The following is a 25,000-nucleotide window of genomic DNA, read 5'->3' on the forward strand; positions in this document are numbered from 1 at the left end:
AAGAACTTTCTTTTTGAAATAAGAAACTTCCTGTAACCAGGGCAGGGATGTGACTTCAGCAGCAGCTTTTCTTTAGTTTCTCCTTTTAACTAGTTAAGATTTCACAGTATCTAGTAGTCATGATAATACCACTGCAAACAGCTTCTGCTTTCTGAATTGCTAGAAGAGATGAAAGCAGCAGAAGCTGGGCTAAGTCTGTCTAGTTTTTCAAGCTCTGTCATTCAGAACCTTCCTATACTAGGAATTGTTTCTTTAAAGCTTTAAATAAGATGAGGAAAATATTTTTATCAGGCTACAGTAAGTAAAGGCTTTCCAGCCATCTGATTCTTCTATTTGTAAGGAACAAGACCAACTGTATTTCCGTATTCTCATCAACATCTCACCCTGTTGCAGACCAGTTGTGTCCTTAAGCAAACCAGCAGATAAAAAGCAATGTCACCCGTTCCAGTTTGTGTCAAAAGCTATATGAGCAATAAATGCTCATGTACTTTTGCTGACATCTGTAACTTTGTCTTGGGGTAGTCGGAATTAGCAGCAGAGCTAGTTAATTAGTTAAGAACATGCTTCCTAAGGATCTCATAAACCCTGCAATTGCTGCCTTATCTAGCCTAGCCTTCCTTATCTCCTTTCTCCTGAAAAAAGGGGAGAAAACAACATGGATGTTGCCATTTTCCCTGTTTTATGAGAATGTAACAGAATTTTTTAAATGTAGATCACTCCCCTTTGCCTTCCTTTATTCCCGATGTTCTCGGCGTTATTTTCTTGGGGTTTTGGGGTGCTTTTTTTCTTCTCCCCCCCCCCCCCCCCCAATAGTTTTGTTTAGTACTTTTGAAGATACTGAAGGGAAAACCATGTAACTAACTGTCAAATGGCCTAAGGCACTGCTTCCTCCAAGAGAGTTACACCTACTTTTGGGGTTTTTTACTAGTTCTTTACTTATATTGTAGGATATTAAGTTGGATACCTTCCTTTTAGCTAAAACTGTTTAAAACATTTACTTCTCATGCTGCTGTTTCTGATGGAACGGCTTATGTTAACATTGGCAGAAAAATGATGCACAATAATTTAAGAACTTTGACATGTAAGATTTTTTAGAACTGCAAAGCAAAATCTTCACAATATTACAACTAGAATTCAAGGTCATAAAAAGTAATTTTTTTCAGCCAGAAAAGCACTTCTAAAAAAATCTAGTACAAAAGATAAGGAGTCATCTGCACCATCTTTAGTTAGTTGAAGAGAATTGCATAACACAGGACAAAATTTCTGGTGGCCTACATCAGTCATGTTAGTAAGTCCTGTTTCAACAAGTGTGAGACTAAATCTTCCCTTGGAAGCCACATTATTTAGCTAAAGATTCAATCCGTGGACACAGGAGGGCAGACTGACTCAGGAGCATGTGTAAAAATACTATTCTTAGAAGATGTTATCTTTAGAGAGACACAAAAAGAATTTAATTTCAAGGTTAAGTAAAAAGATACACTTTTTTTCATCAGAGCAAGAAGTTTTGGCAGTAGATGTAAAAACTAAAATCAGTGGCACCTTAATTTTACCCTTCTCCCAAATGTCTTTTCTATCATTCACAATTCACTACATAAAAGCTTTCTATGTGTGCAGTTATATTGGCATCAAAATGTTTTTCCAGCACTTTACAGCCACATTACTACAGCAAAATTTACTTTATCGAGCCTATTATCCTACTTGAAACAGTTATTAGTGTATATTTGTCAATAAAATAGTCCTAAATTTCAAGAAACTTTTATCATCCTTTCACTTCTGAAGAATGCAAGGGATGTACTTTTTTCTTACTTTTAAAGAGTATTTTGTTATTGAAAAGCAGTTTTGAGTTAGGGGTGGTTCAATAGCTGGAGAAAATAATTAATAGGGTTCTTACAGTTTCTGAATTAACTGTTTTACTTAACCCTGCTTTCTTACATACACACCTCTTGCATCCTTAATTACTTCTAGTTGAAGTTACAATGCTAACACTCTCAAATTTAATTTCAGATAATGTTTGAAAAATTAGGACTAGTAAAAGAAGTTTTCTATTGCTTTGGGTTCTTCCTTTACTATATTGCTCTATAAAACAAAACAAAAATATTTATAACCTGGAGTATGCATCAGCTGCCTAGCCTTGATGATATTTATGTATCTGATGTCAGTGACAAAGATGTGAACAAACAGGGAATCACACTAAGGCAATCTTCTTGGCTGCTGTTTCTCTGACATCAAAGATGTCAAGAGATGCAAAACATCAAGAAAAAACAATAAGAAAATAAGGTGTGGTTTATCCCCTCCAAGGTTCTGAGGGTTTTATAGGTAATGGGGAGTTAGCCTGCCTTTCTGCCAACAAAATCAAAGCAGTTTTTTGAAGGAGTTGCCCTTGATTCTGCTTTCACTTTGAAATGAGCTGCACTTTTCACGCAGTGCTGTTAAAACTGCTGGCCCTGTCCTTTTGAAACTGTTAAGTGAGAGCATGTTACAGTTGATCTTGATCAGTGACAAGTATTTAACAAGACTGGATACATTTACAATTGATATTAAATTCTCTAATAGGACAACAGAGCTTTAAAAACACCCATTGTAAAGATTTTTTTTTTTTCCCTTCCCCTTCCATTTCTCTTTAGCCTACTTGAATTTCTCTCTCTGCAAGGCAGTGATACTTGGTCCTTAATTTGATAAAATATTTCTTAGAAATGCCTCTTTCACTATGCAGGTGGCTCTTTTGCAGTGTAACGGTAGTGTGACAAGCTAAACTAGAGAAAGAGAAGGAAAACTGATAGTGGTGGGTGGGCCGACATTTACTTCTATAAGAGATTTTATTCAACAGCATCCAGCATTTGATCAGGCTCTTTCAGGCCCTGTAGTGCGAGAAGCGGCTGTGTCTGCCTCTCAGGGGACAGTGTAGAAGCTGTAAAATCAACAGCTTCTGAATTAACACCAGAATAAGTACAGAGCACTTTTTTTTGTCATGAAGACTTTAGGCATTTTAAGACATGAAACTGAAAATCTCATCCTTTGCCTGAACTTTATTTGGTTGCATGAGACCAAAATTTCATACTGTGTCAGGAGAATGTCACTGGCAGAGACTCCTCACAATTTTGGGGCCAGAACCTCGACCCATCTCAAATAAAGAAATCAGCTGCTTCTGATACTGAGTTTGAGAAATGTTTAGGGGGGGAGAAGAAACAATAAAAGTTTGGGCTGAGCCAGCAAATTGGAACAGAGCTCCGTGCAAAACTTGATTTGCTTTGTGAATGGCAAAGCATGCAGCAGGCAGGAATTCTTTTTACTCCACAATAACTGCATTCAGGGTGATTTTTATTCTGTAGAGCTCAGGTTTTCCTCAAGGATGGAGCATTTGCTGTTAGCCTAACACAGGCTGCTCTTTGGGTTCGTGTAGTCAGAGAAGAGGAAGCAGTCTAGAAAGTGAAGTGGGTCTCGGGATTATCTGCTTAGGCTATTGAGTAAAGTGTTTTTTGCTGTGAAGTGTCAAATTCCTCCTCACTCAGAAAAGGACACTTCAAATTATAACCACCAGCAGTTTGTCTAGACTTGCATATTGTCACCAAAAACATCTTCAGGAGTGAAATAACATTATCTCTTGGAACTACAATAGTTTGTTTTCTGCAGACCCAGGGTTTTTCACGCCTTATGAAGGGAAGAAAAGCAAGTGGTTCTGAAATGATAGGTGACCAGTTCATGTTCTCTATCTACTGTCGTTTTTGTGGTGTTCTACATGCTCCTAGGACATGAGAAAAAAAATTCCTTAGGGCTTGCAGTGCCTTTCTTGTGCTATTGACTGATACTTATGCAGTGAGAACAAATATATTTTCTGGGTAAAATCAGAACAAAATTATATTTGTAGCAGTAGTTTAGGACATGTCTTTCTGTAGCGATGGAAATTTGTATTGAGCCAAAGAGTAGTCACATTGCTAGTAAAATAAATGTTAAGTGAAGCATGAACAAGTTTAATTACTTTCGTCTAGTAGTTAGAGCAAGTGAATTAATTCTACATTATTTTTCCTAGGGAAAATACTTACTGTAAACTATGTAACATTTGCATCTGTATTTCACATTTATTTATGTGTAACCCTCTTTGTTAATACATACAATTAAAGGATATTTCCCTTCACAAGTACACAAAAGTACCGATTTATTGAGCTGAACTTGATTTTGGGAACATGTTTCAGATTAAACTAATTATGTTTTTTTCTCTCTGCAAATTTTATAAGTAACATCAGCCCTGCAGTAAACAGTAAAACAAAAAAGAAAAAACCCCTCTAGTAGTCATCAGCTGAGGGGGTGATATGTTGCTCAAGTTCAGTTTAATTGTGCTCCCGTGTTCATGTTGTGTTCACAGAAAGGCTTAGCTTGAAGGGAGTCTGGGTTTGACTGAGAGCGCGGAGCTTTTGTGTAGTTGTAGAGCACTGCACTCAGCTTCAGCGTTAGAAGACGGGCTCTATGAAGATGAATAACACTGGGGAATCACGACTTGACTACCATGTCTCTTATGTTCACTGCTATAGCGTAGGTCTCTTCAGCTGTTTTTCTGCATGCTTATTTTCTTTTTTTAGTAGTTCTTGCATTGTATTCTGTTCATACTAACCTCAGTTTATTTTTATGTTAAAGTGTCAGTGAAGCGTTGAGGTGTTTTTTTCTTTCTAGTTTTCTTTGCTATAGAATAAGTGGGTAGTAAAAACACATTCATTATCTACATATGTAATGGTTTATATGAACATTTTGAGAGTCACAGGCTTTCAGTATTGTGAAGTTCTGAAGACTTAAGTATTTAGAATTCATGTTTATGCTTTATTTCAGATCTAGTGAATTTATATAGCAATATACATAAATGTACATAATTCTAAAATCTGTGAAACAAAGCTTACAAGTCTCTTCTATTTCCTGGTTTCACTACAAGATGCCTCAGAAGAGGGAGCTTTGTGTATTTTATGTGACTAGAAATAACGTGGGTGATAGTGATTCTTACTGTTTAAATAAATATTGTGCTTGCACTTCTTAAACTGAGCTTAAACTACATCTATATGTAGGTTGCACCATACCTCAAAATGGATGTGGGCTTAGTTTAGATGTAGGGAAAATTACCTTTTTGTAGTTCCAGTATTTATAAGCATTTAAATGGTTTTCTAAAAGTTGTGACTCTGGAGTCCTGCATTACACACAAATTTCTTAATAGAAGACATATATCTAAAATGGTGTTACTGTTTTATGCATACTATAGATTTAAAATCAATTTTCCACATCTATTTGGCATTTGTTAAACGTAGTCTTTTTAAAATGTTTAACTGTTTAATGTTTTAGTGTTTAACTTACTTAACTTTTAAATGTTCTGGTGTTTTGGCGTGAGGTGGTTTTCAAGCATCTTTAAGCTTATCTCTCTCTAAATGAACAATTCAGAAATACAGTTATTAGTCATTTGACATTTTTTGTCACTGAGGGACTCCTACAGTTCTATTATTTCAGCATTTGAAAGCACATGTGTGTCATCTCAATGCTGTGTCAGAGACAGGGGCATCTCGAATTGTCTCTTCAGATGCTGTTTAGGACCCAGCACTGGTGTATTAGTGCCTTGTGCCATCCTAAACACATTGCAGGTGCTATTATGCCTCATAAAGCACAGCTGCACAGAATTATCATGTCAATTTGAAGTCATCTTGTCCATTTATGGGAAAGCCTATTTAAAGACATGCTTGGGTTTATTATGTAATTATGTTGTTCAGTGCACTGTGTGTCACTGGTTTGCTAACTAACCATTGGACTGATACGTCTCATCTTATGCCTACAAGGAAAAAACTAAGCAAGGAAGGCATCAAAAATTAAATTTTGGTGAGAAAATGTCTGAATAAGTAGTAACTTCTTTTGCAGACTTCTAGTGAAATCTCTAGAATAGAATTAGAAGCCATCAAACACAGTAACATTAATCTCTTTTCTTCCTCTATTTCAAAGAAACAACAACAAAATAGAAGAACCTGAGTAGAAACAACAGATGTTCTCTTGCAGAACAGCATGAATAATTCAATGATGCAGTTTTGATCAATGTTATCCCTATAGAACTGGTGCCCAAACATGTCTCTTGCATGTTTTAGCTATTCTGTTATAGACCCTTTCATCTTCCAATGTCTTTAATGAAAACAAAATTTACTAAAAAGTATAGGGGAAATGCACATAAAAATTAACACCCATGTGAGGAAAAAAATGTATTTTTTCCAGTTACAGGTACATTAGGCAGACATTTGTATATAGCAAATAATAATACTCTGTGTTGGAAAGCTAGAGATGAACAGGACTGAACAATTTTGTGTTCTGTAATACACTGGGATTATTAAACACATTTTGTCAGAAACGTGAGCCACCTGACTGATTTAACAGCCTTGTGAACCAGGCAGGTTTTCAGTCTGGTGAGCTGAGATGGATATTAGATGTACATATGATTGCTTCTTGAAATGATGGGAATTGTATTTTGGTCCTCAAAAAATAGGAAATAAATCAATATTTATTATTCACATTTGCACTTACTTAGGGAAAAATTTTAGAGGTGTTTTTTACTGCTGAAATGGCATAAAATAATCTTGAAGCTTCCTTTAAGGAAAGGTGAGAATTCTCTGGACGTGAGAAAATCTTCAGGAATTAAGAATCTGCCATTAAAAAAAGGATACAAGGGAAACTAGAAAGAGTGTGACCCTTCCAGTAATCTTTACTAACCAAAGAAAATGTTATGAAAGTTCTTATATCAGTCATCACTGTCTACTTGTTGTTCCATCTGGGGAAAGTAAAGAGGATTTAGCTGCTATTTCCTTTCCTCTGCAACTCTGATAAGCCATGCTCAAAGACTGTGAGGAAGTAATTTCTGTATGACACTCAAATTTGACTTTTTTTTTAAAAAGTCATTATAGCATGATGCTTCAGGAACATGGCTAGTCTTGAATCTTTACATGTAATAACAACAACAGGTCTTATAAAGTTCTACTTGGGGAAATGATGGCCTCCTAAGAACTTCAGCAGTCGTAGCGAAAAAGAAACAAGCATGCCTCTGGCAAATGTAGACAAATCACTATCCAGGCTCTCTTTCTGAAAAGTCCCGTCTACTCAGGTTTTTTTCTAAGAGAAGAAATTCTCTCAAATTTTAAATGTAGCAGTTTTTAGAACCTCACAGATGGAGGACAACATATACGCCCATTGCCCTCTTGTGCATTACAGTGTCTCCAGGGTTCTTGCTGGGCAGACTAAAATGGGCAGCGTTATATAGGGAAACGGGTCTCAGAAGGACCCTTCTTCCCCGTAAACTAATGGAGACATTTGGGGAAGGTTGGTTTGATTTTTTTTGTGTGTTCTTTTAGGAGATCTTTGATTTGGTTCTGAAGTGCTTGAAGGTAAAGTCAAATGTTTTATCAGTCCATGCTACCTCTACGATCTTCTCAGAAGATATTAAATGTGGTTCAGAGAAGGGAATTTCCTACTGATATATAAGTACCCATTCCTGCATTTTTACATCATCCCTACTTCAGTGGTAGATGACTGATCTCATGAAGGATTGTCTTATGAGTAAGAGCTCAGTGTGAGAATTTGTCTCACTATGCAGCGCTCTCCTGTCATAAAAATTGTTCTTAGATTACTTAGAATACTGTCAGATTACACCAGGTAAAATAAGACAGTACATGGGAGTAGTCATTTTAATGATAGAGTTCAGAAAATTGTTGTAGGTAGTTCTGTTAGAGCAAATACACCAAGGAATATTTTAATTCTGCAGGCAGATGTTGCTTGTAGAACCTGTGGCTTCAGTACTGGCTATGAGTGAATAAAGTTGATTGGTTTAGTTTAACCAACATATACTTTTACATACAGTGATCTAGGTTTTAGTCTTCTGCTGTTGACTGTGTCATTGCAAGAGGTATGTTACGTGAAAATGAGTATTACTGAAGAGACAAGAGATGATAAAAGCTGCCTGCTTTCTCTTGAGTAAAGGAGGAGTAATTCACCCAGAAGTAAACCAGAAGGCACTTGGAAAAGTAATCAAAATTAAATTACTATGCGTTATGTTGCTGCCAAACACATGGCTTTTCTCAGCATTTAGGCATATATTTGTGGTACTTTGTCACAATTTGGCAGACAGGAATATAAGCCAGTAGTTTTTTGTCAGAGTTAAAATTCATAATACTACTGTCTGAGAGTGTTGTGTTCACAGAAAGGCTTAGCTTGAAGGGAGTCTGGGTTTGACTGAGAGCGCGGAGCTTTTGTGTAGTTGTAGAGCACTGCACTCAGCTTCAGCGTTAGAAGACGGGCTCTATGAAGATGAATAACACTGGGGAATCACGACTTGACTACTATGTCTCTTATGTTCACTGCTATAGCGTAGGTCTCTTCAGCTGTTTTTCTGCATGCTTATTTTCTTATTTTGTAGTTCTTGCATTGTATTCTGTTCATACTAACCTCAGTTTATTTTTATGTTAAAGTGTCGGTGAAGCATTGAGGTGTTTTTTTCTTTCTAGTTTTCTTTGCTATAGAATAAGCAGGTAGTGAGTGTGAAATGCAAGTGACTATTCTTGCTAATGACTGAATAACCATAATATAATAGTAATCCTCCGCTAAATAAATCCTGTCTTTGCCTCTGCTAAATAAATAGAAGCCTTTGGTCTTCTACTTTGAAATCTGTACCTTAAAGTGGTAAATTTACTTCCCTTTAGCACCTTACAAAATGATGACATTAGCAACCTTGGTAAGGTCTTGACTATGCAGTTAGCATAAGAATTGGGAGAAAGCACAATGTATTCATGAAACGTATATTAACTCACTAGTAAATGACTTTTAGAGCCTTGTTCAATTACAGCATAACTCTCAAAGTGCATCCCTGAGGAAGAAAATATAATTGCCAAATATATGTAGCTAATATGATCAGTCAAGTGCCGTTTTCAGGAAGTGAAATACTGGTATGAATGAAACCCGAAGAGGAGCCTAAAGCAAATCTACACTGGTAGATACAAAGCTTTTCGGTTCATCCCTTCCCAGGTTCTGATTGCCCACACTGCATAAATGCCATTTTGCTCCCCAGCAAACCAGCTATTTCCGTTTTGAGCTGAAACCTGACTGCGATGCTGTGGTGTACTCCAGGGAACATGTGTGATAGGCAGCCTGAGTGGGACCAAGCCACGTTTGATGCCCTCCAAGGTCCTTCAGCTCCGTCTGGGGCTCTGAAACACATAAAATTCTCTGTGCATCTTCCTGCCACCCCAGGGCAAGTAACATGCAATGTCAGTGTCATGCCATAGAAGTACAGCTCGGATGGGCTGGGAAAGCCCTCACATCTGCATCAAAAAATGTAGAAAAATAATAAATTAGGTTTTTAGATCATAATCAAGAATTGAGCCAAGTGCTGTGCATAATTTCTAGTAGGGTAAGTGTAGTCTTAGTAAAGGGCTAAACGAACAAATCTTTCATTTCTTTTGAACCTGAGGAGATAAAAAAAAGAGTTGGGAAGAACAAGATTGTGTTTTTTGCTTCAGACCATGACAGCTAGAGTTAAAACAGGAAAAATACCTCCCTTCTGAAGGAAGTAAGGCCTATACAAAAGCACCGAATTCTTGGCCCTGAGTATGATGTCTGTTTTCTCTCTAACGAGCAGGTCTGTCCTTGGCAGTTTCAGCGTTATCCCTTTTCCTAAAGGTTGCTTGTGGTAGCAGGCTTGGGAGGAATATGAACTAATATACGCTGAGGTCCAGCCTACTGTATCTAGATGGTTTTCTGTGCTAAACTAAAGCTTTGAATCGAATATCTGCATATAACAGTGCAGTGCAGATGAGCTGGAATTATTTCACTGCTTTCTCTTCCACCTGAGCTCTGCTAAAACTGCTGTTGCTATAGCAAAGATCTCTTTGTGTTTCCTTTGTGGACACAGGCTGCAAACATGTTTTTAACATTAAATATGCATCTCATTGAAATGCATTTTATTATAGTTCTTGCTGATTACTTAAACTTTATCATAAAATGAATTTCATTTCCACAGGGTTCCATAAACATCAGTGGTCTTCTAGTCAGGATCTACACTGTGATAATAAAGACACGCTCACCTCAACAGGGTTGTACTGGAATATAAGCCTTTTATTAATAACAGTAAAGAGATATATAGTAGAATGCATCCTCTGTGGATGTCAGGATACAAAAACTTGTTAACTGTCCTTTAAAATAAATTAACACACCTGTAATTAAAGAACGAAAAAGAATTTGTATTCCTAATGTATTATGATATTGTCATTGATTTAGGCAGGACTAAGGACACTTCATGATATTGGCCCTGAAATACGCCGAGCTATATCCTGTGACTTGCAAGATGATGAACCAGAGGAAAACAATCCAGAGGAGGAGGAAGATGTTTATAAAGTAATGTCAGAACACAGCTACGTGAATTGTTTTATCGTATAATATGAGGTTAAAGAATGAGCTTATCCCTGAATATGGAAGAATAATAATAATAATAATAATAATTAATCCCCCCTCAAATCAGCACAATATAAATATTTTATAAATAAGTATATTTTATGTATATCTATATCTATAAAAATTGTATTACCAGGACACTTGCACATCATCATAAATTTAGGAAGAAGTTCCTGCAGGGTGATTCTCCTGCCCCTAATTCTTTCTCACTAATTCTTATTTTTTTCTTAGGCAAATCCTAAGAAAAAGTATGAACCTTGCCATCTCAAATTTTGATAGTGGCAAGGTTTAAAACTGCAAGTGTCTTAACTTCTGCAGTGGTAGGTAGGAAGACAAGAATGAAATTCTATGCAGCCAAACCACAACAGACACAGAGCTGCATATTTTAAAATGAATGCCTGGAATTACACAGAAGTCAACTAAATATAAATGCCATTTCCAATTTCCTGTGAGGGATATCAATAAGAATCAATCAGAAAAAAAGATTAGTTTTCCTCTTTTACTTTATAGATATTCAGTCTAATGGTGAACACATGAAGTTGGTGTTAAAATCAGGAGCGATCTGCAAAGCATTTGTCAGCCAGCAAGAAAACTTAATTTTTCACAAGCATTTCAGAAGAAGCAGATGTAAAAGCATGCTTCTGCAGTAATCATGTCAGAAGCCCCATAGCTTGCTATTGTCCTTTGCAAAAAAGGAGGATGCGGCCCTGGAGACAGTGCTGCAGCTACCATCGGTAGATGCATTTCTCTGCCAACCATCATTACCTCCTGTCTTCCCTAGATTGAGCTTCAAGACAGCCTGCTGTCATCCAAGACCCACACCTGGCTAGACAGGGAGGCTACATAATCTGGGTCAGATGTAAAAAGAGAGCTGCATGTCACAGTCATAACTTAGCACTTCATTCTCTCTTTCACCATCCATTACACTCTCTCAGGGCTGATAAAGAGTTACTACTCTTTCTTGTACCTCTGCAAGGTGAAAGAATGGAAGCACTAAAGCTTAATGTTACCTACTTGAGATACGCTTGCAAGCTGTTGCATGGCACTCCATCCTGTCTGAGTGATGCCTGTTGCAAACTGATGCTCTGGGAGAATAGGAGAGAATTCCACCAAAGTGTTCTCAAAAATTGAGCAGACACGTCCCTTTCTGAGGAAGTTGGTGCATGTTCATGTATGGGGAATCTAGGTTTCTCCTGCATAATAAAATGTGGAGAAAGCCGGATGTCACATTTAGTTGTACGGAAAAAGAATAACGATCACAGCATAATGTTGACTTGACTCTGAAAGACAAATATTGTCGTTATCACAATCACACCTCTATCACTTCAGGAGACCCCATCTGAAGCATCATAAACTTAGAAAGAAAAATCACACATTATTTGAATTGCTACTTTTGTGTGCATGTAGGAGAGAAAAGTTACCACTGTCAACAATATGTTCTGTTAAGGTATCTGATGTAATTTTTTCTTTCTCTTCCCCTAAAACAGAGGAATGGTGCCCTCTTTGGCAACCATATAAACCATATTAGCAGTGACAGACGAGATTCATTTCAGCAGATCAACACCACACACCGTCCCTTACATGTTCAGCGGCCTTCAATTCCATCTGCGAGTGAGACTGAGAAAAATATGTATCCTCAGGCAGGAAATTCTGTATACCACAATCATCATCATCACAACTCAGTAGGAAAGCAAGTTCCGAACTCAACCAATGCCAATCTCAATAATGCCAATGTGTCCAAAGTTGTTCACGGAAAACACACAAATTTTGGAAATCATGAGCATAGATCTGAAAATGGCTACCATTTGTACTCCAGAACCGATCATGAGAAACGTAGAAGGCCAAGCAGTAGGAGGTAAACTTACAAATACCTATTTGCTTTTAAATAAATTTATATATTACAAATACACTATATGAAAACTTATGCCACATGAAATTAATTCATATATTTAGCTTCATTTCTGTTGCCTACTGATGTGTGAAATGTATTTGAAACATAGCTCTGATGTATGGGAAACATATATAACTTTAATAAGGTTTGAAAGTAGTAGTTTTTAAAGTGAAATGATTAGTCACAGCATGTACACTGTAATCACCAATGAATTTCTCTGAACTACCTGATTTTAAACTATCTTTCTCCTTATTTTCATGGCTTACCTGGATAGAACCCGCTACTATGAAACATATATTAGGTGAGCTGATATTGTTCTGACATAATTAAAGAGGACAAAGTAGTTTCTTTCCCCCTCTTCTCCCCCCCCTTCCTTTTTCTTCTTTTTTTTTTTTTAAAGCAGTACAATTTCCAAAATTAACTGGATGATAATGCATATGCTGAATAACTTAAGTGACAATTTTTAAGTCAGACTTTCCACTGCCTGTTCTAAAAGGATAAACCTCTGGTAAAGTTCAAAATTATTCAAGCCCTTTTAAAAGTCCAGGCAAGTCTGTGCAGTTTTCAACAGACAAAAAATCACACCTAATGGTAGCCTTTGTTTAAAATTGACTTGCAAAGACTGGAAAACCTACTGGCTTTAGCTTTTATAAATATTAATGTGTACAGTTCCGTTTATGGGGGACCCAAAATCTTTACTGGTCTGAATATTTTTTAAGACAACTTTTAAAAATAGGTTATATTGTGTTATTTGAAGTGCATTGCTGTTTTTAACATCTAGATTTGCACATCCGTTTCTGATTTTTCTTGGAATACCTCAGTGAGTGCTCCTTAATATTTTAGCCATTTGGCAACTTCAGTCATTTGAGAGAGGCTGTGTTTCTTCAAAGTACTCTGAATCTATATTTTGTAAAAATGTCTTAAAAATATTTGACTTCATTGAGCATTCCCATATTAACTATTTTAATGGGGATGGAAATAAAGGGAGGTCGTCTTCAAGGAACAGATAAAATAGTCATGTTCTGAACTGTAGTTCTACGCAATTTACTATAACACCACGTTCTGACAACAGGACAGTTGTTAATGCTTGTCTGTTTTTTTTTTTTTTTCGGGGAAGCATATTAAACGAACTGTGTATAAAATATACAATATATAATTTATATTAATATAAAAAAATATAATTATTTGTTCGCTACTTACAGATCTGACTCTGGTGATGGGCGTCGACCTACTATTTGCCGTGAAGAACGTGAAGTTCAAGACTATTGCAATGATGATCGTTATTTGGGAGAGCAGGAATATTTTAGTGGAGAAGAATATTATGAGGAAGACAGTATGTTGTCAGGAAGCAGGTGAGGATATTTGTTAAAATGGGAAGAATATTTCAATAAATTAGGTACATATCTGTAAAGGCTTCACTAAGCACACTTATATGGAAAATTCTCTCAGGAAGTTAATACTCTGCGACTGCTGACAAGTGAAACGGTGACTAGGAATAGTGTGTGTACAAAACATCTTTCGTATTGGGCATCGTGTGCTGACTCCAGCAAAGCTTCTGTACCAAATTCAAAGGAAAACACAAAGTTCCTTTGAACTGAGTATAAACTAGACAGTGCATAACCAAAGAAGTGTTTAATTTATAAATAAAGCTTCACATACAATGGAAGAAGGATCAAGCTAAGAGAGAGGAACCTTTAGAAATAGTTTTCTTCTTTTAATTTAACTTAAAAAGAAACGTGAAACTGGTAAACTATGGACTGAGATCATAAGGTAGTACTAGCTGGACCAATAAAGAATTGGATGACTTCCCTTTGAAAATTCTCATTATACTTTTTTATTCATAATCCTCCTCTTGTACCGTTTTTTATCTCCTTAGTACAAACACTTAACACTGTCATAGCTGTCCTGGACTTAATGTGTTTGGAATAGATGTTTTTTAAGGTTTATCCATAAGCTTTACAGAAATGGCATCAATTGAATTTTAGTCAACAACTAGCATTTCTTACAAATTTGTACTGCTGCATAATGTCCAAATCTGTATTAATCTGAGGCTCCTTGCTGTAATTACAGAGTTCTAGTTTTACAACCTGGCTCCTCCGTTTTCTAACTCATTTCTGTCTTCTCCAGCCAAAACTTGGAATAGTATCCTAGTTAATTAGAGTGTTTCTGTCCAGTAGTGTTTTTTAACAACTCTTGCCTGATACTGTGTATTTAACTGCTGTGATCTTTGCATTCAATATCTTAATTTCAGATTTAAGAAGAAAAGGCCTTGATTTAATTTTGGTAAATTTAAGCTTTTCTCTGCGACTTTATTTCATACAGTTTCTCCAGAAATGGACTGGGGTGGGTTTTTCTAATTTTGGAACAGTGGCTCCCAAGTTAGTACGGCTTGGAGCATTACCAGATTAGTTTGATTTGAGCACTGTGCCATTGGCCTCAGGCAGGGATGGCTTCAGCAACAGGGCAGCCCTAACTTTGCATTAGGATCGCTCCTGTACATAAATAATAGGTTTCCAGCTGTTCAGACAATGATTGGGTGCTCCTTTGGGAAGAAGTCCTGATATTCCTGATTTAGTCTTTAAAATGTGAGACCGTTCCAGTGTTTTCTGACTATCAACCTGTCATGGAACAGAACCTATATTTGATAATACTGAAAGGTTTCCTATTTAAAAAAAAAAATTAAAAAAAATGCACCTTTCCCCCAAGTATCTCATTACTTTTTTTTATTTCCATAATATTCAACTTCTCATTATGGTGTAGAAAGACATACGCATTTATAAGATCTTGAGTAGATGGTGTTCACCTTCCTTACAGTAGCTATGTTTCCCTTCTGCTGAATAAATTCAGTAACTTTTCAAAAATATCCTCCACTTCTGTCAATAAATTTTTATTTAGAAGTCCAGCCCAGAAGTAGAGGAATTTATTGCCATTTTATCTTAGATCCATAAGCGCCTATGCACACGTGCCAGACATGCTTAATTCGCCTCCTCCTCTACTCACTGTCTTTGCCATCTGAATTCTGGCAAGATCGGTACCGTAATCTGCATCTTATTGATTTGCATAAAAGCTAAGTTTTGCATGAAAGCAAAATTTTACAGTATTCTCAGGTCACTAATTTTTTGATATGATAATTACAGTCAAATAACACCCTTCCAAGATTTGATTTTCGACAAGAGAAGTAGCCAGAATGTAAAAGGCTTAATTCCGTTCTCTGAGTTTCTGTGCTCCACATGTTACTCAGGGTTCACAAGAGCGCATGGCAGTAGAACAGAGTATTTTTATTTTTTTTTAAGTAATGTACAACTGAGGTCCTACATTTTAGCCTGTACCGGTAAGAATAGCTTCATTGAAAATAGAATTCGATAAAAATTTCACCTGAGGACTTACTATGTAACTATACTGGTACCAAAGTGTATGCTCACTATCTCAAAATCAGTTTGCACACAGAAACTGGATTTTAAAATTGAGTCATGCAATTCTATAATGTAATGTTTGGTTATCTTGCTGGAGAAGGAGTAGTTTTGAAAATCTCGAAGAGATCTAATAGATCAATTTACAGAAACTGACTGAAATAACATTTTCTTTATTATATTTTAAATGCAGGCATATATATGATTACCACTGTAGATATCACTGCCATGACTCAGATTTTGAAAGACCAAAAGGTTACCATCACCCACATGGTTTTTTTGAGGAAGATGATTCACAGATCTGTTATGATACAAAAAGATCTCCTAGGAGACGGCTGCTACCTCCAACACCAACACGTAAGTACATTAAGAACAATTTGTTTGCAAATCCAGAATTATTTAAATGCATTCAGACATGTTCCAGGTTAAAAAGGCTTCTTTTTCACTTGGATTTCAATCATTTCTTGATTACTGTTGCTAGTGGATTATTGTGTATGGCAGAAATATCTAGCCATCCTGAGAGACTGCTCAGAGAATCTATGGATCTTAGCTTACAAGTCCATCTTTCTAATATTTCTTGCCTCACTCATCCAATAATATTGAAATAACAAATTCAATTGCCAGTTTTAACTTGATTTGATAAATGAAGAAAAAGCAAAGTAGAATGCAGCAGTACTTTGCTTTGAAACTTTGCTCGGAGGGTTTCAGTCCCTGTGCCCTTCACTCACACCCACAGCTGTGCAGTGCTGCTGCGAGTCGGTGCCACTGACTGCCCAGCGCCTCACCTGCTGCCACGTCCTGTCCCTTAACAGTCAGGCTGCTTAATGGCACTGTAATCAGCGCCATTTACGTCTTTACCTCCTACTGTTTTAGTGAACACTAGAGTCTGAAGTAGGATAACTTTCAGGAAAAAGAGAACCAAGAGTGAGCTTAATGGTGCTTTGGTTTTGGTGTTTTTTTCCTTACTTTTAAAGTGCCTTTAGCTTTTTAACGCGAGTTTCTAAAGTCCCTGTGAAAAATAAAAGTGTTATCCTGATCTAAGTACCTTATTTCAGATTGACATTTGTACTTTATTTTGCCATCTCAGGAACAATGCTTAATATTCTGTTTCTTCTGAGGGAGCAAATGATCCAATTTATAGACTGAATTAGTGTTGCCAACTGATTTTTTTTTAACCTGTTCTTTAATTTTCATTTATTCTCCTCCTTAGATCTTTCCCTTGGGTTCTCCTTATCTCGAGCACAATATTGCTTTACCTGCATTTCTAAAAGGTCTCATGCTTATCTTGTAATTTTGGTTTTCTATGTTCCAGGCCACACTGCAGAGATTAGCAGTGCTAATCCTCTGAAGAAACTAGGCACACACTCAAAACTCTTGGTTTTGGGTCTTTAACCTCTGACACTTCACAGAGAGGAAGCACTTGGCATTTTGAAGTGCAAAATAAACCTCTTTCTAGGGCTTTTTCTTGCTGGTGCACAAGAAACAACACTCAGCTCCATGCAACCCCATCGTGCCTGTAAGAGTACTCTTAGGCACAGCCAGGTCTGTTACACCCGTCTTTGGATGGTGCCATCTAACCAGTGCCATCCAGACAAGACAATACAGGATCATTTCTAGAAGAGTTTCTGCATTTTGTCTGCTAACAGGTGGATTGGCTTTCTAGCAAAACCAGAGTTGTCTTTCATTCTGGTGATGCTGGCAGCCAGAGTCACAGTCCGTTTATCTGTGGAAGTATGACCGTAAGGACCCCGTGGGTAGGAAAATGGGTTTCAGTCCTTTCCTGTCTCAGACACCCTAAAGAAATTGCAGGTATAGATTTAAAAAATACAAGTGTTTCAGAGAAGTGTAGTGGGATCGTTATACAACATCTGAGGTAGTCTTGGAATGTTTAAAGCTACAGAAAGCTGTAGTAAAGGGCAGCAGTAAAATATATTATTATATAATAAAGGCAACATTCTTCAGCCATATTGTCAGTGCTGGATCCTCACTTTTGGCACTCAGCTCCTTATGACAAGACTAGTAATGCTCTCTGCTATTTGGCTTTCTGACCTTAAGGGGGACAGATGGAAAATGTAGAAAGGATGCGAGTCTTGTAATACAGAGAGTAAATAACTCAGATGAATGATAGTGAAATGTACAGAAAGCTGCTAGCTCTCTTCCCGTAGCAGAAGGAAAGGACAGCAGACAAAGGGGAGACTGTGAAAAGACACTCCCGTACATCTTTCTGCAAGCTTTTCTGGTAGCAGAGGAATTTTAAGCCAAAGAAATAATAGATGGATGCTTTGCATATCCATTCCATACATTGCAGGAGAACGTTCTTACAAAAATCCCCTGGGGTCTTCCCGTGGAAGTGTTGCAAGGGGAGGGTTGAAGGCTTCCTGTGACTGCAGCCTTTGGGATTCATTTAACTTTTCTGATAAAGTTTTGATGACAGTATTAAGCAGACTTTTCTTTAGAGGGGGCTTACACTTTTTATCTCGTGTACAAGAGATTAGATAAATATACTAGATAAGAGGGTATTTGATATCCTAGGATAAGAGGATCTAGTTTTTATCTAAGTTGCATAAGGATTATGTAGCAAGTCCTTTGACTTACACCAGTAAAATGTCACAAGAGCACAGTCTGGCCTCCTGTCATAACCATTTATTTAATGTTCAGCAATACAGTTGAGAAACTTTAGAGGCTCTGTATTTCAGCAGATTTTAAAAGAAGCTCAAACCTATTATTTGTAACTAGTGTATTGGCTGTTTGGCCTTGGCAGGAAGCCTTGATGTTCTCACGTAAAGAAAGAAAAAAGAGAAAAAAAAAAAAAAAAAACCGAATGTGCAACATTGCACTAAAGAGTTTCTGCTAGCATCTGGATTCAGTCCAAGTTAAAGTAAAATACAGTGCCTTGTCTGAGTACTGTTGTTAGTAAATTGAGCTCTGTGCTAAGCTTTCTAGAGGTTTCTATACCAAAATCATCACCACAGTATTTCAGCAACTTCCAGAAGTGTACTGAGAAATGATTAAGACGTTCTTTCAGACTCTTTCCTAGGGAGAAGCATGTGCAAATAAATGTCTTGTTTTGGATGAGGAAACTTTTTGGTTGGCTTTTTATGCATTTTGGTATTGGGACATTTAGCATTTTTTAGGATCGGGAGCTAAGGCTTACATTCCTGCATTTGGATTTACCATAGAGACAATGGAAAGAGATTCAAAGTTTGCATTAAGTGGACTGAATCACCTCCTGGAGGTGCCCATTTTAGTCTAATGGCTCTTTAAGAAACCTTGATTGTTAGTATCCAGCATTAAGTGTCTGGTGATAACTATGAGGAATCCTAAGTCTATGGCACTTAACTCTTATTTCTGTTCGCAAAATTCTTGGTGTTGGGAAAAAAGATGACAAGAATAGTTTCAGTAAGTTTCAAGAGAGCACAATTTTGTATCATTGCTTTGTACAGTCAGGTTCTTTCTGGTTTTCTACTATGATGCTCGCAGCTGTGAGGACGTTATCTGTTCAGTGTCCAGGCTTTCTTCACACTGAAGCTAACACAGAGGAATGATACCCATGCGCTGCTTCCCATTGTTCCACAGGATTTCACCAAGACCAGCTGAAACATTTCCACATCAGCCAAACATCTTGATCCAGTTTAGATTTCTATTTTTTCCTTTCTAGTATTTACATGAATAATAACAGCATACATAACAGCAGAGACCATGGCTTACCATTGTCATAAGTAACAGAATAATTATCAGCAATTGACAGCGAGTCAACTTTGACTTGGATATGGTTTTTCATATTGCACATTGCTTCCAAGGAACTGGGGATTTGGTATTTCCTTTGGGAAGTCTGGTTCATTAAAATGTTTAAAACCTCGGGAAGGAAAGATGAAGTTCTTCTTTGTAACTGTTCACAGCGGTTTACAGCAAAACTCTGAACTTCAGTCAGTGGCTGAATCAGTCTGCTGCATAACACAAACTTACTTTGTGAAACAGTTTCAAATTCTGTCACGTTAGGCTGCTCATCTGGCTTCTACCTAGGACTGCATTTGCTCATATGATGAATCTATCCTTTATCTTACAACCAGTTGCTTGCTTCTGTTAGCACAACTTACTTCTTACTGGGGGGTATGTTTTTATTTGTGTGATAGTTGACTCACACTGGAATTCTGGAAAAGTATTTTATTTTCCTAATGAATTATGGTTTCCCTGTAGCAAATAGACGATCTTCCTTTAACTTTGAATGCCTCCGCCGACAAAGTAGTCAAGATGACATACCACTCTCTCCTAATTTCCACCATCGCACTGCTTTACCACTTCACTTAATGCAACAGCAGGTAAACACAAAATCTTTTTCAACTAATAATGAATTACATCTTTCCAGCTTCTGTACTGTACTTCTGACTTTCATTGTTGTTTGAAGCAGTGCTAGTGTATTATGTAGTTTGCCTGTGCATGACTTCTAGGCCAAGTGTAGGCTTGTAGCTGCTAGACACAAGGCTCCTCAAATATTGACCTTCTACAAAACACTGAAAATGAATAGTCTACCCCTACGAGTCTCTTAAGTGTCCACAAAGAGTCAGGATGCCCTAAAGAATTTTGACCAGGACAGCATAATATGGCAACCGTCTATTAATCTTTGCTTATGCAGTTACTCAGCTCCACTTGTGAGAATTTGCAAGCACAACATAGACATCTTCCAAGGCTCAATGACCAGCTCTGACATGGCCCTGAGAAGATGGCAATTTCCATTGCCTAGAGACATCATCCAGAATGTTTGGAAAATGCTGACAGCTTCCTATCCTGTCCCTACAGGACAGAAGGAATGTTTCTATACTTTGCTTTCTTTGTTTAATATATTGTATAAGCAATTATTTTTCTTTATTAATGCTAACACCAAGATTTTGTGATCCAAGTAATAATAGAAAAAATGCCATTTTATCCTGTCGATTTACCAGTTTCGGTCCTGTGCCTCCTTAACATGACCATTAAACATCAGAAAATGTTAACTTTGCATAGCTGCTGCCTGAACAATTGGTTTGAACTAGCTGCTGAAATGAGACCTGAGTACGACTGAGCATTTGAAATCACTAACTCCCAAAATTCTTCCCCTTACCAGGTCATGGCTGTTGCAGGTCTGGATTCCAGCAAAGCTCATAAACATTCACCAAGTCGTTCAACGCGTTCCTGGGCTACCCCACCTGCAACCCCTCCCAACAGGGACCGTACTCCGTATTACACACCTCTGATCCAGGTTGATAGGACTGAATCTACAGAGCATATGAATGGTAGCCTGCCTTCCTTGCATAGGAGCTCGTGGTACACAGATGACCCCGATATTTCCTACCGAACATTTACACCAGCCAATTTAACTGTACCTAATGACTTTAGGCATAAACATAGTGACAAACAGAGGAGTGCAGACAGTTTGGTAGAAGCGGTAAGTATTACAGAAACCTCTGAAGTAGCCAAGAGTGTCTGTCTGTTCAGGTTTTGTGTTAACTTGAAAAAGCATATAATTCAGTTCACATTATCTCTCTGAAAATGTGGCATTTTCAGTTTCAAAGCCTAAGACTGGTTTTAGGTAAAGACAGGGGAACTTATTCGTAGTTGTCATGTAGTAAATGATTTCTACTGAATCCAAATTTTAACATTAGTGTGTTAGAGAACTTTAGAGATTTCAAAAAGATTTGAAATTTAAGTTTTCTAGATGAGGATCAGTTATGAAATGTCCTTCCACAATGGCTGATAGGGAAGAGGTGATGCATATGCCTGTTCTCTCTGTTGTTTCTATAGAAATACATCACCATTTTTGTAGTAATCTGAATAAAAGATCAAGAACTCTATGAATGAGTGTACTAAATGCAGAGAGGTGAATAACAACTGCAAGGATTGATTTGCAGGTGTACTAAAGAATGTTAAGAATTCCCTTCTATATTAAAAAAGATTTGAGGATAAAGAGTATATAGCATTTCTGAATCATAGTTACTGTTCTTGCTTCCATCTATCACTTCCTTTCCATTGCTATGAGCTAAACAATACACTTGGTTATATTTTATTTGCAAATGGGACTTCATCTTTCTTCCACATACTCTGAAGTACCGAAAACGTATCTAAAATTTTGTGTTTCATGCAATTGTTCTAACTGAACCATCTGAGATATATTAATTGTTGTCTTTAGTATATCAGCCTGATGATGATGTTTATCAAAGACTACTCCCAAATTTCTAAAGAGAAAAGTCAGATGTATTGCATTATCAGTTACATTATCACATAACTGATACAGTGTGGTTTAGAGCCATTGATTTGATTGTTCTTTACACATAGAGTTTTGCTGTGGGTTGCTGTAGTGATTCAGCATGGGGTTTCTAGTATTTCCACAAATGAGAAACGTTGTTATGATCTGTCTGTTCTCCTGTAATTCCATCGTATATCTCATTATCTCCCCTCCATCTGCCAGGTACTTATATCTGAAGGCCTAGGAAGGTATGCAAAGGACCCTAAGTTTGTTTCAGCTACAAAACACGAGATTGCTGATGCATGTGACATGACTATTGATGAGATGGAAAGTGCAGCAAGTAATCTTCTCAATGGAAGCATTAGCAATGGGACCAACGGGGATATGTTTCCCATTTTAAGCAGACAAGATTATGAACTTCAAGATTTTGGTCCTGGCTACAGTGATGAAGAACCAGAAACGGGACGATATGAAGAAGACTTAGCTGACGAAATGATATGCATTACAAGCTTATAGTATTTAGCAAGGAAAATTCTTCTAATAACAGGAAAAAGTGCCTCATAGTTTAAAGATGCTAGGCACTAGCTGGAGTGAATAACCAATCACGTTTTGTACAAGTGATGTCACACCTCAAGGAAGCCATAACTAATAAATTTATTATCTCCAGGTTGCCGAAATGTGATCAGAGCTGCAGTACGTGAAGTCTCCTCCCACAAAATCTTCAGTTCCTCTGTAGGAACAAGGTTATTTTGAAACCAAGCAGATTGTGACAATCAGTTTTTTGAGGGCTATAGCGGGATTCTGAGGTGTAATATCTTGCTTGTCTTTCAACCTTGTGCTGCTGTCCTTCATAGTAGAGCAGGATTTTGTCAATGAAAATGTCTGTATAAGTCCAGCACAAAATTGCGTGGGAAACAGCAACATGAGATGAGTGATGACAACCACTAATGTCATTACCTCAGTACTCAATAGCATATCAGCTACCCGTTGCATATCCATTCTAACATTGTTTTCAAACTTGCCTCCTGATTTCCTTTCTTAATGCTCTTCTAAAATACAGTTTGTCATGCTCTACCTGTTAGAGATTGTTGGAAAAAGAAGTTAAATAAATAATCTGTCATATGTAACACCAGTTTACATAGGAAAATATCATTCAGATAGTCTGTTTTATGACTATCACGTTAAGGGCAAAATATACTGGAATAATTGCATTCTTACTAATGCACTTGCAACCAGGTTATAGTAGAATTAGATAAGATAGTTTGCTAAAAATTATATAGTAGAAATTATTGTAAATGAATTGTAATATACAACGATTTGTATTTGTAAAGAGATGTTCTATATTTTGTAATTATTGTACCGTAATTGAACTGCAGCAATATTTATGGACCCTAATTATTGTAACTCTCCACAGAATTCTAGATAGAAGTATTTTTACTTGGAATATATAGATCTATAGCATAAATATTTAAATAGAGCCACCTCTCAGTGTAAATCTCTTTTTGGGATAAAGTGTCAAGATTGAACTTGGCAACAGAACAGGTTTTGTTGTTGTTTTTTTTTTTTTTTTTATAATTGAGTCAAATTTCTCTGCATAAGGGATGCACAGTTGACTATTTACAGTCTTATACTTGGAAAGGTGAAAGACTTAAAGTTATTTTAACTTTTTTGATTGAAAAATAAGCTCTAATTTTATTTTTGTATTAATCCCATGCTAAAAATAAATATTAAAATCATTAAAAAATTGGCAAGTTCATGCCAGGGTATTACTGGTCATGAGACAATTAGTTTTGACAAAGTATATTACCTACATACCCTACTTTGATAGGAAGCATCTTGGGCAGAAAATATTTCATAGGTCAATGTAAACACTTCAGTACTACTTGCTCTGCTTGGAAAGAAAAGAAATACGATAAAATGATTCTTCACAGAACCAAAAACCTTGATATAAGAAGTATACTATTTTATTGCCTCTACCTTTCTGTTGTTCTATGTGTACTGTTTCAAAGATTTATTTTTATGCAATCAAGAGAGGGCTTAGATATTGTTCACAATGCAGTAAAACCCTGAAATGTCTTTGAGGCTGAAATGACCTTGGAGGAAAATCAAAAAACACTGAAAGCTACTGTCTATTTTGTTAGCACTGGATAACAATGACTTGTTCTAACAAGTTATCTTATCAGGTTTTACCTGTAGTTCATATGCTAGATAGCAATCCAGTTCACATTTTTACAAATGTGATGTTTAAAACATGTCAATAAACATTTTGTACATAATGACAGTTTCCTATGAATAGCTTACAGACTTCCTCTGAAATCATTCTTATTTCAAATGCCAGGATAAGAACTTAAAGGTTTGTAAATTATTTCTTGACCTACATCATTTTGTATTAAAACAAATGCAAAATGTTCTTCAAAATAAAACTGTGTAATAATTTTATTATACTTGGGACTCCTTTTACTAATAGTTTTTCACCAAGAAGGTCCAAAAGTTAAATTCTGTTTGCATGGTTTGAAGAATGGGAGGGAATGTGTGGAATTTAGTCATCAGTCTACACTATCATAGCATGCAAGTCTTTTATGAATGATTGCTATTAACCAGAAAGTGATTAGAGTATTTATATGAAAAAGGGTACTATTACTCCCCTACTGCCTAGGGGATTATTACTTCCCTAGATACAGATCTATGGAAACAATTAGGAAAATCTGACCAAAATCCCCTACAATGTCAGAACAAATCTTTCATGCTGTCTGCCAGGAAACACTTGGGTAGGTTACCCAGCAGCACTCACCTTGTTACACTTTCCCAGCTTACAGAAACAAACTTTAGGAGACCAAAATGGAGCTTTCTGGATCTGGTGTCACTGTGAAATAACAAGGAGTAGTTTTCAAAGTTCCACCTACTGTGGTATACCCACTTCTGAAAACCGCCTTTAAGGCAACTGAAGTTGAACATTAAAAAAAAAGGAGGAAAAAATCCCAGACCAGGTTACTTAGCTGCATGGACTTTTGACAGCACATCAAATTCAGCAGA

The 25,000-nt window shown here is 36.8% G+C and overlaps 1 protein-coding gene across 22 annotated transcripts in view; it reads left to right on the forward strand.

Annotated features, from left to right (window-relative positions):
- Window positions 1-24,411, forward strand: part of CACNA1D (calcium voltage-gated channel subunit alpha1 D) — a 255,060-nt gene extending 230,649 nt beyond the window's left edge. For all 22 annotated transcript variants that reach the window (XM_041118620.1, XM_030043557.1, XM_030043559.1 and 19 more), the window contains 8 exons: window positions 10,273-10,389; window positions 11,934-12,301; window positions 12,612-12,638; window positions 13,540-13,689; window positions 15,941-16,104; window positions 19,945-20,066; window positions 20,849-21,169; window positions 22,190-24,411. In XM_041118620.1, coding sequence (XP_040974554.1) covers window positions 10,273-10,389; window positions 11,934-12,301; window positions 12,612-12,638; window positions 13,540-13,689; window positions 15,941-16,104; window positions 19,945-20,066; window positions 20,849-21,169; window positions 22,190-22,483 — 1,563 coding nt within the window. In that variant the 3' untranslated portion in view covers window positions 22,484-24,411. The remainder of the gene's footprint in view (window positions 1-10,272; window positions 10,390-11,933; window positions 12,302-12,611; window positions 12,639-13,539; window positions 13,690-15,940; window positions 16,105-19,944; window positions 20,067-20,848; window positions 21,170-22,189) is intronic.
- Window positions 24,412-25,000: the final 589 nt, after the last annotated feature.

This window comes from Aquila chrysaetos, chromosome 20 (genome assembly GCF_900496995.4).
Source record: "Aquila chrysaetos chrysaetos chromosome 20, bAquChr1.4, whole genome shotgun sequence".
NCBI lineage: Eukaryota > Metazoa > Chordata > Aves > Accipitriformes > Accipitridae > Aquila > Aquila chrysaetos.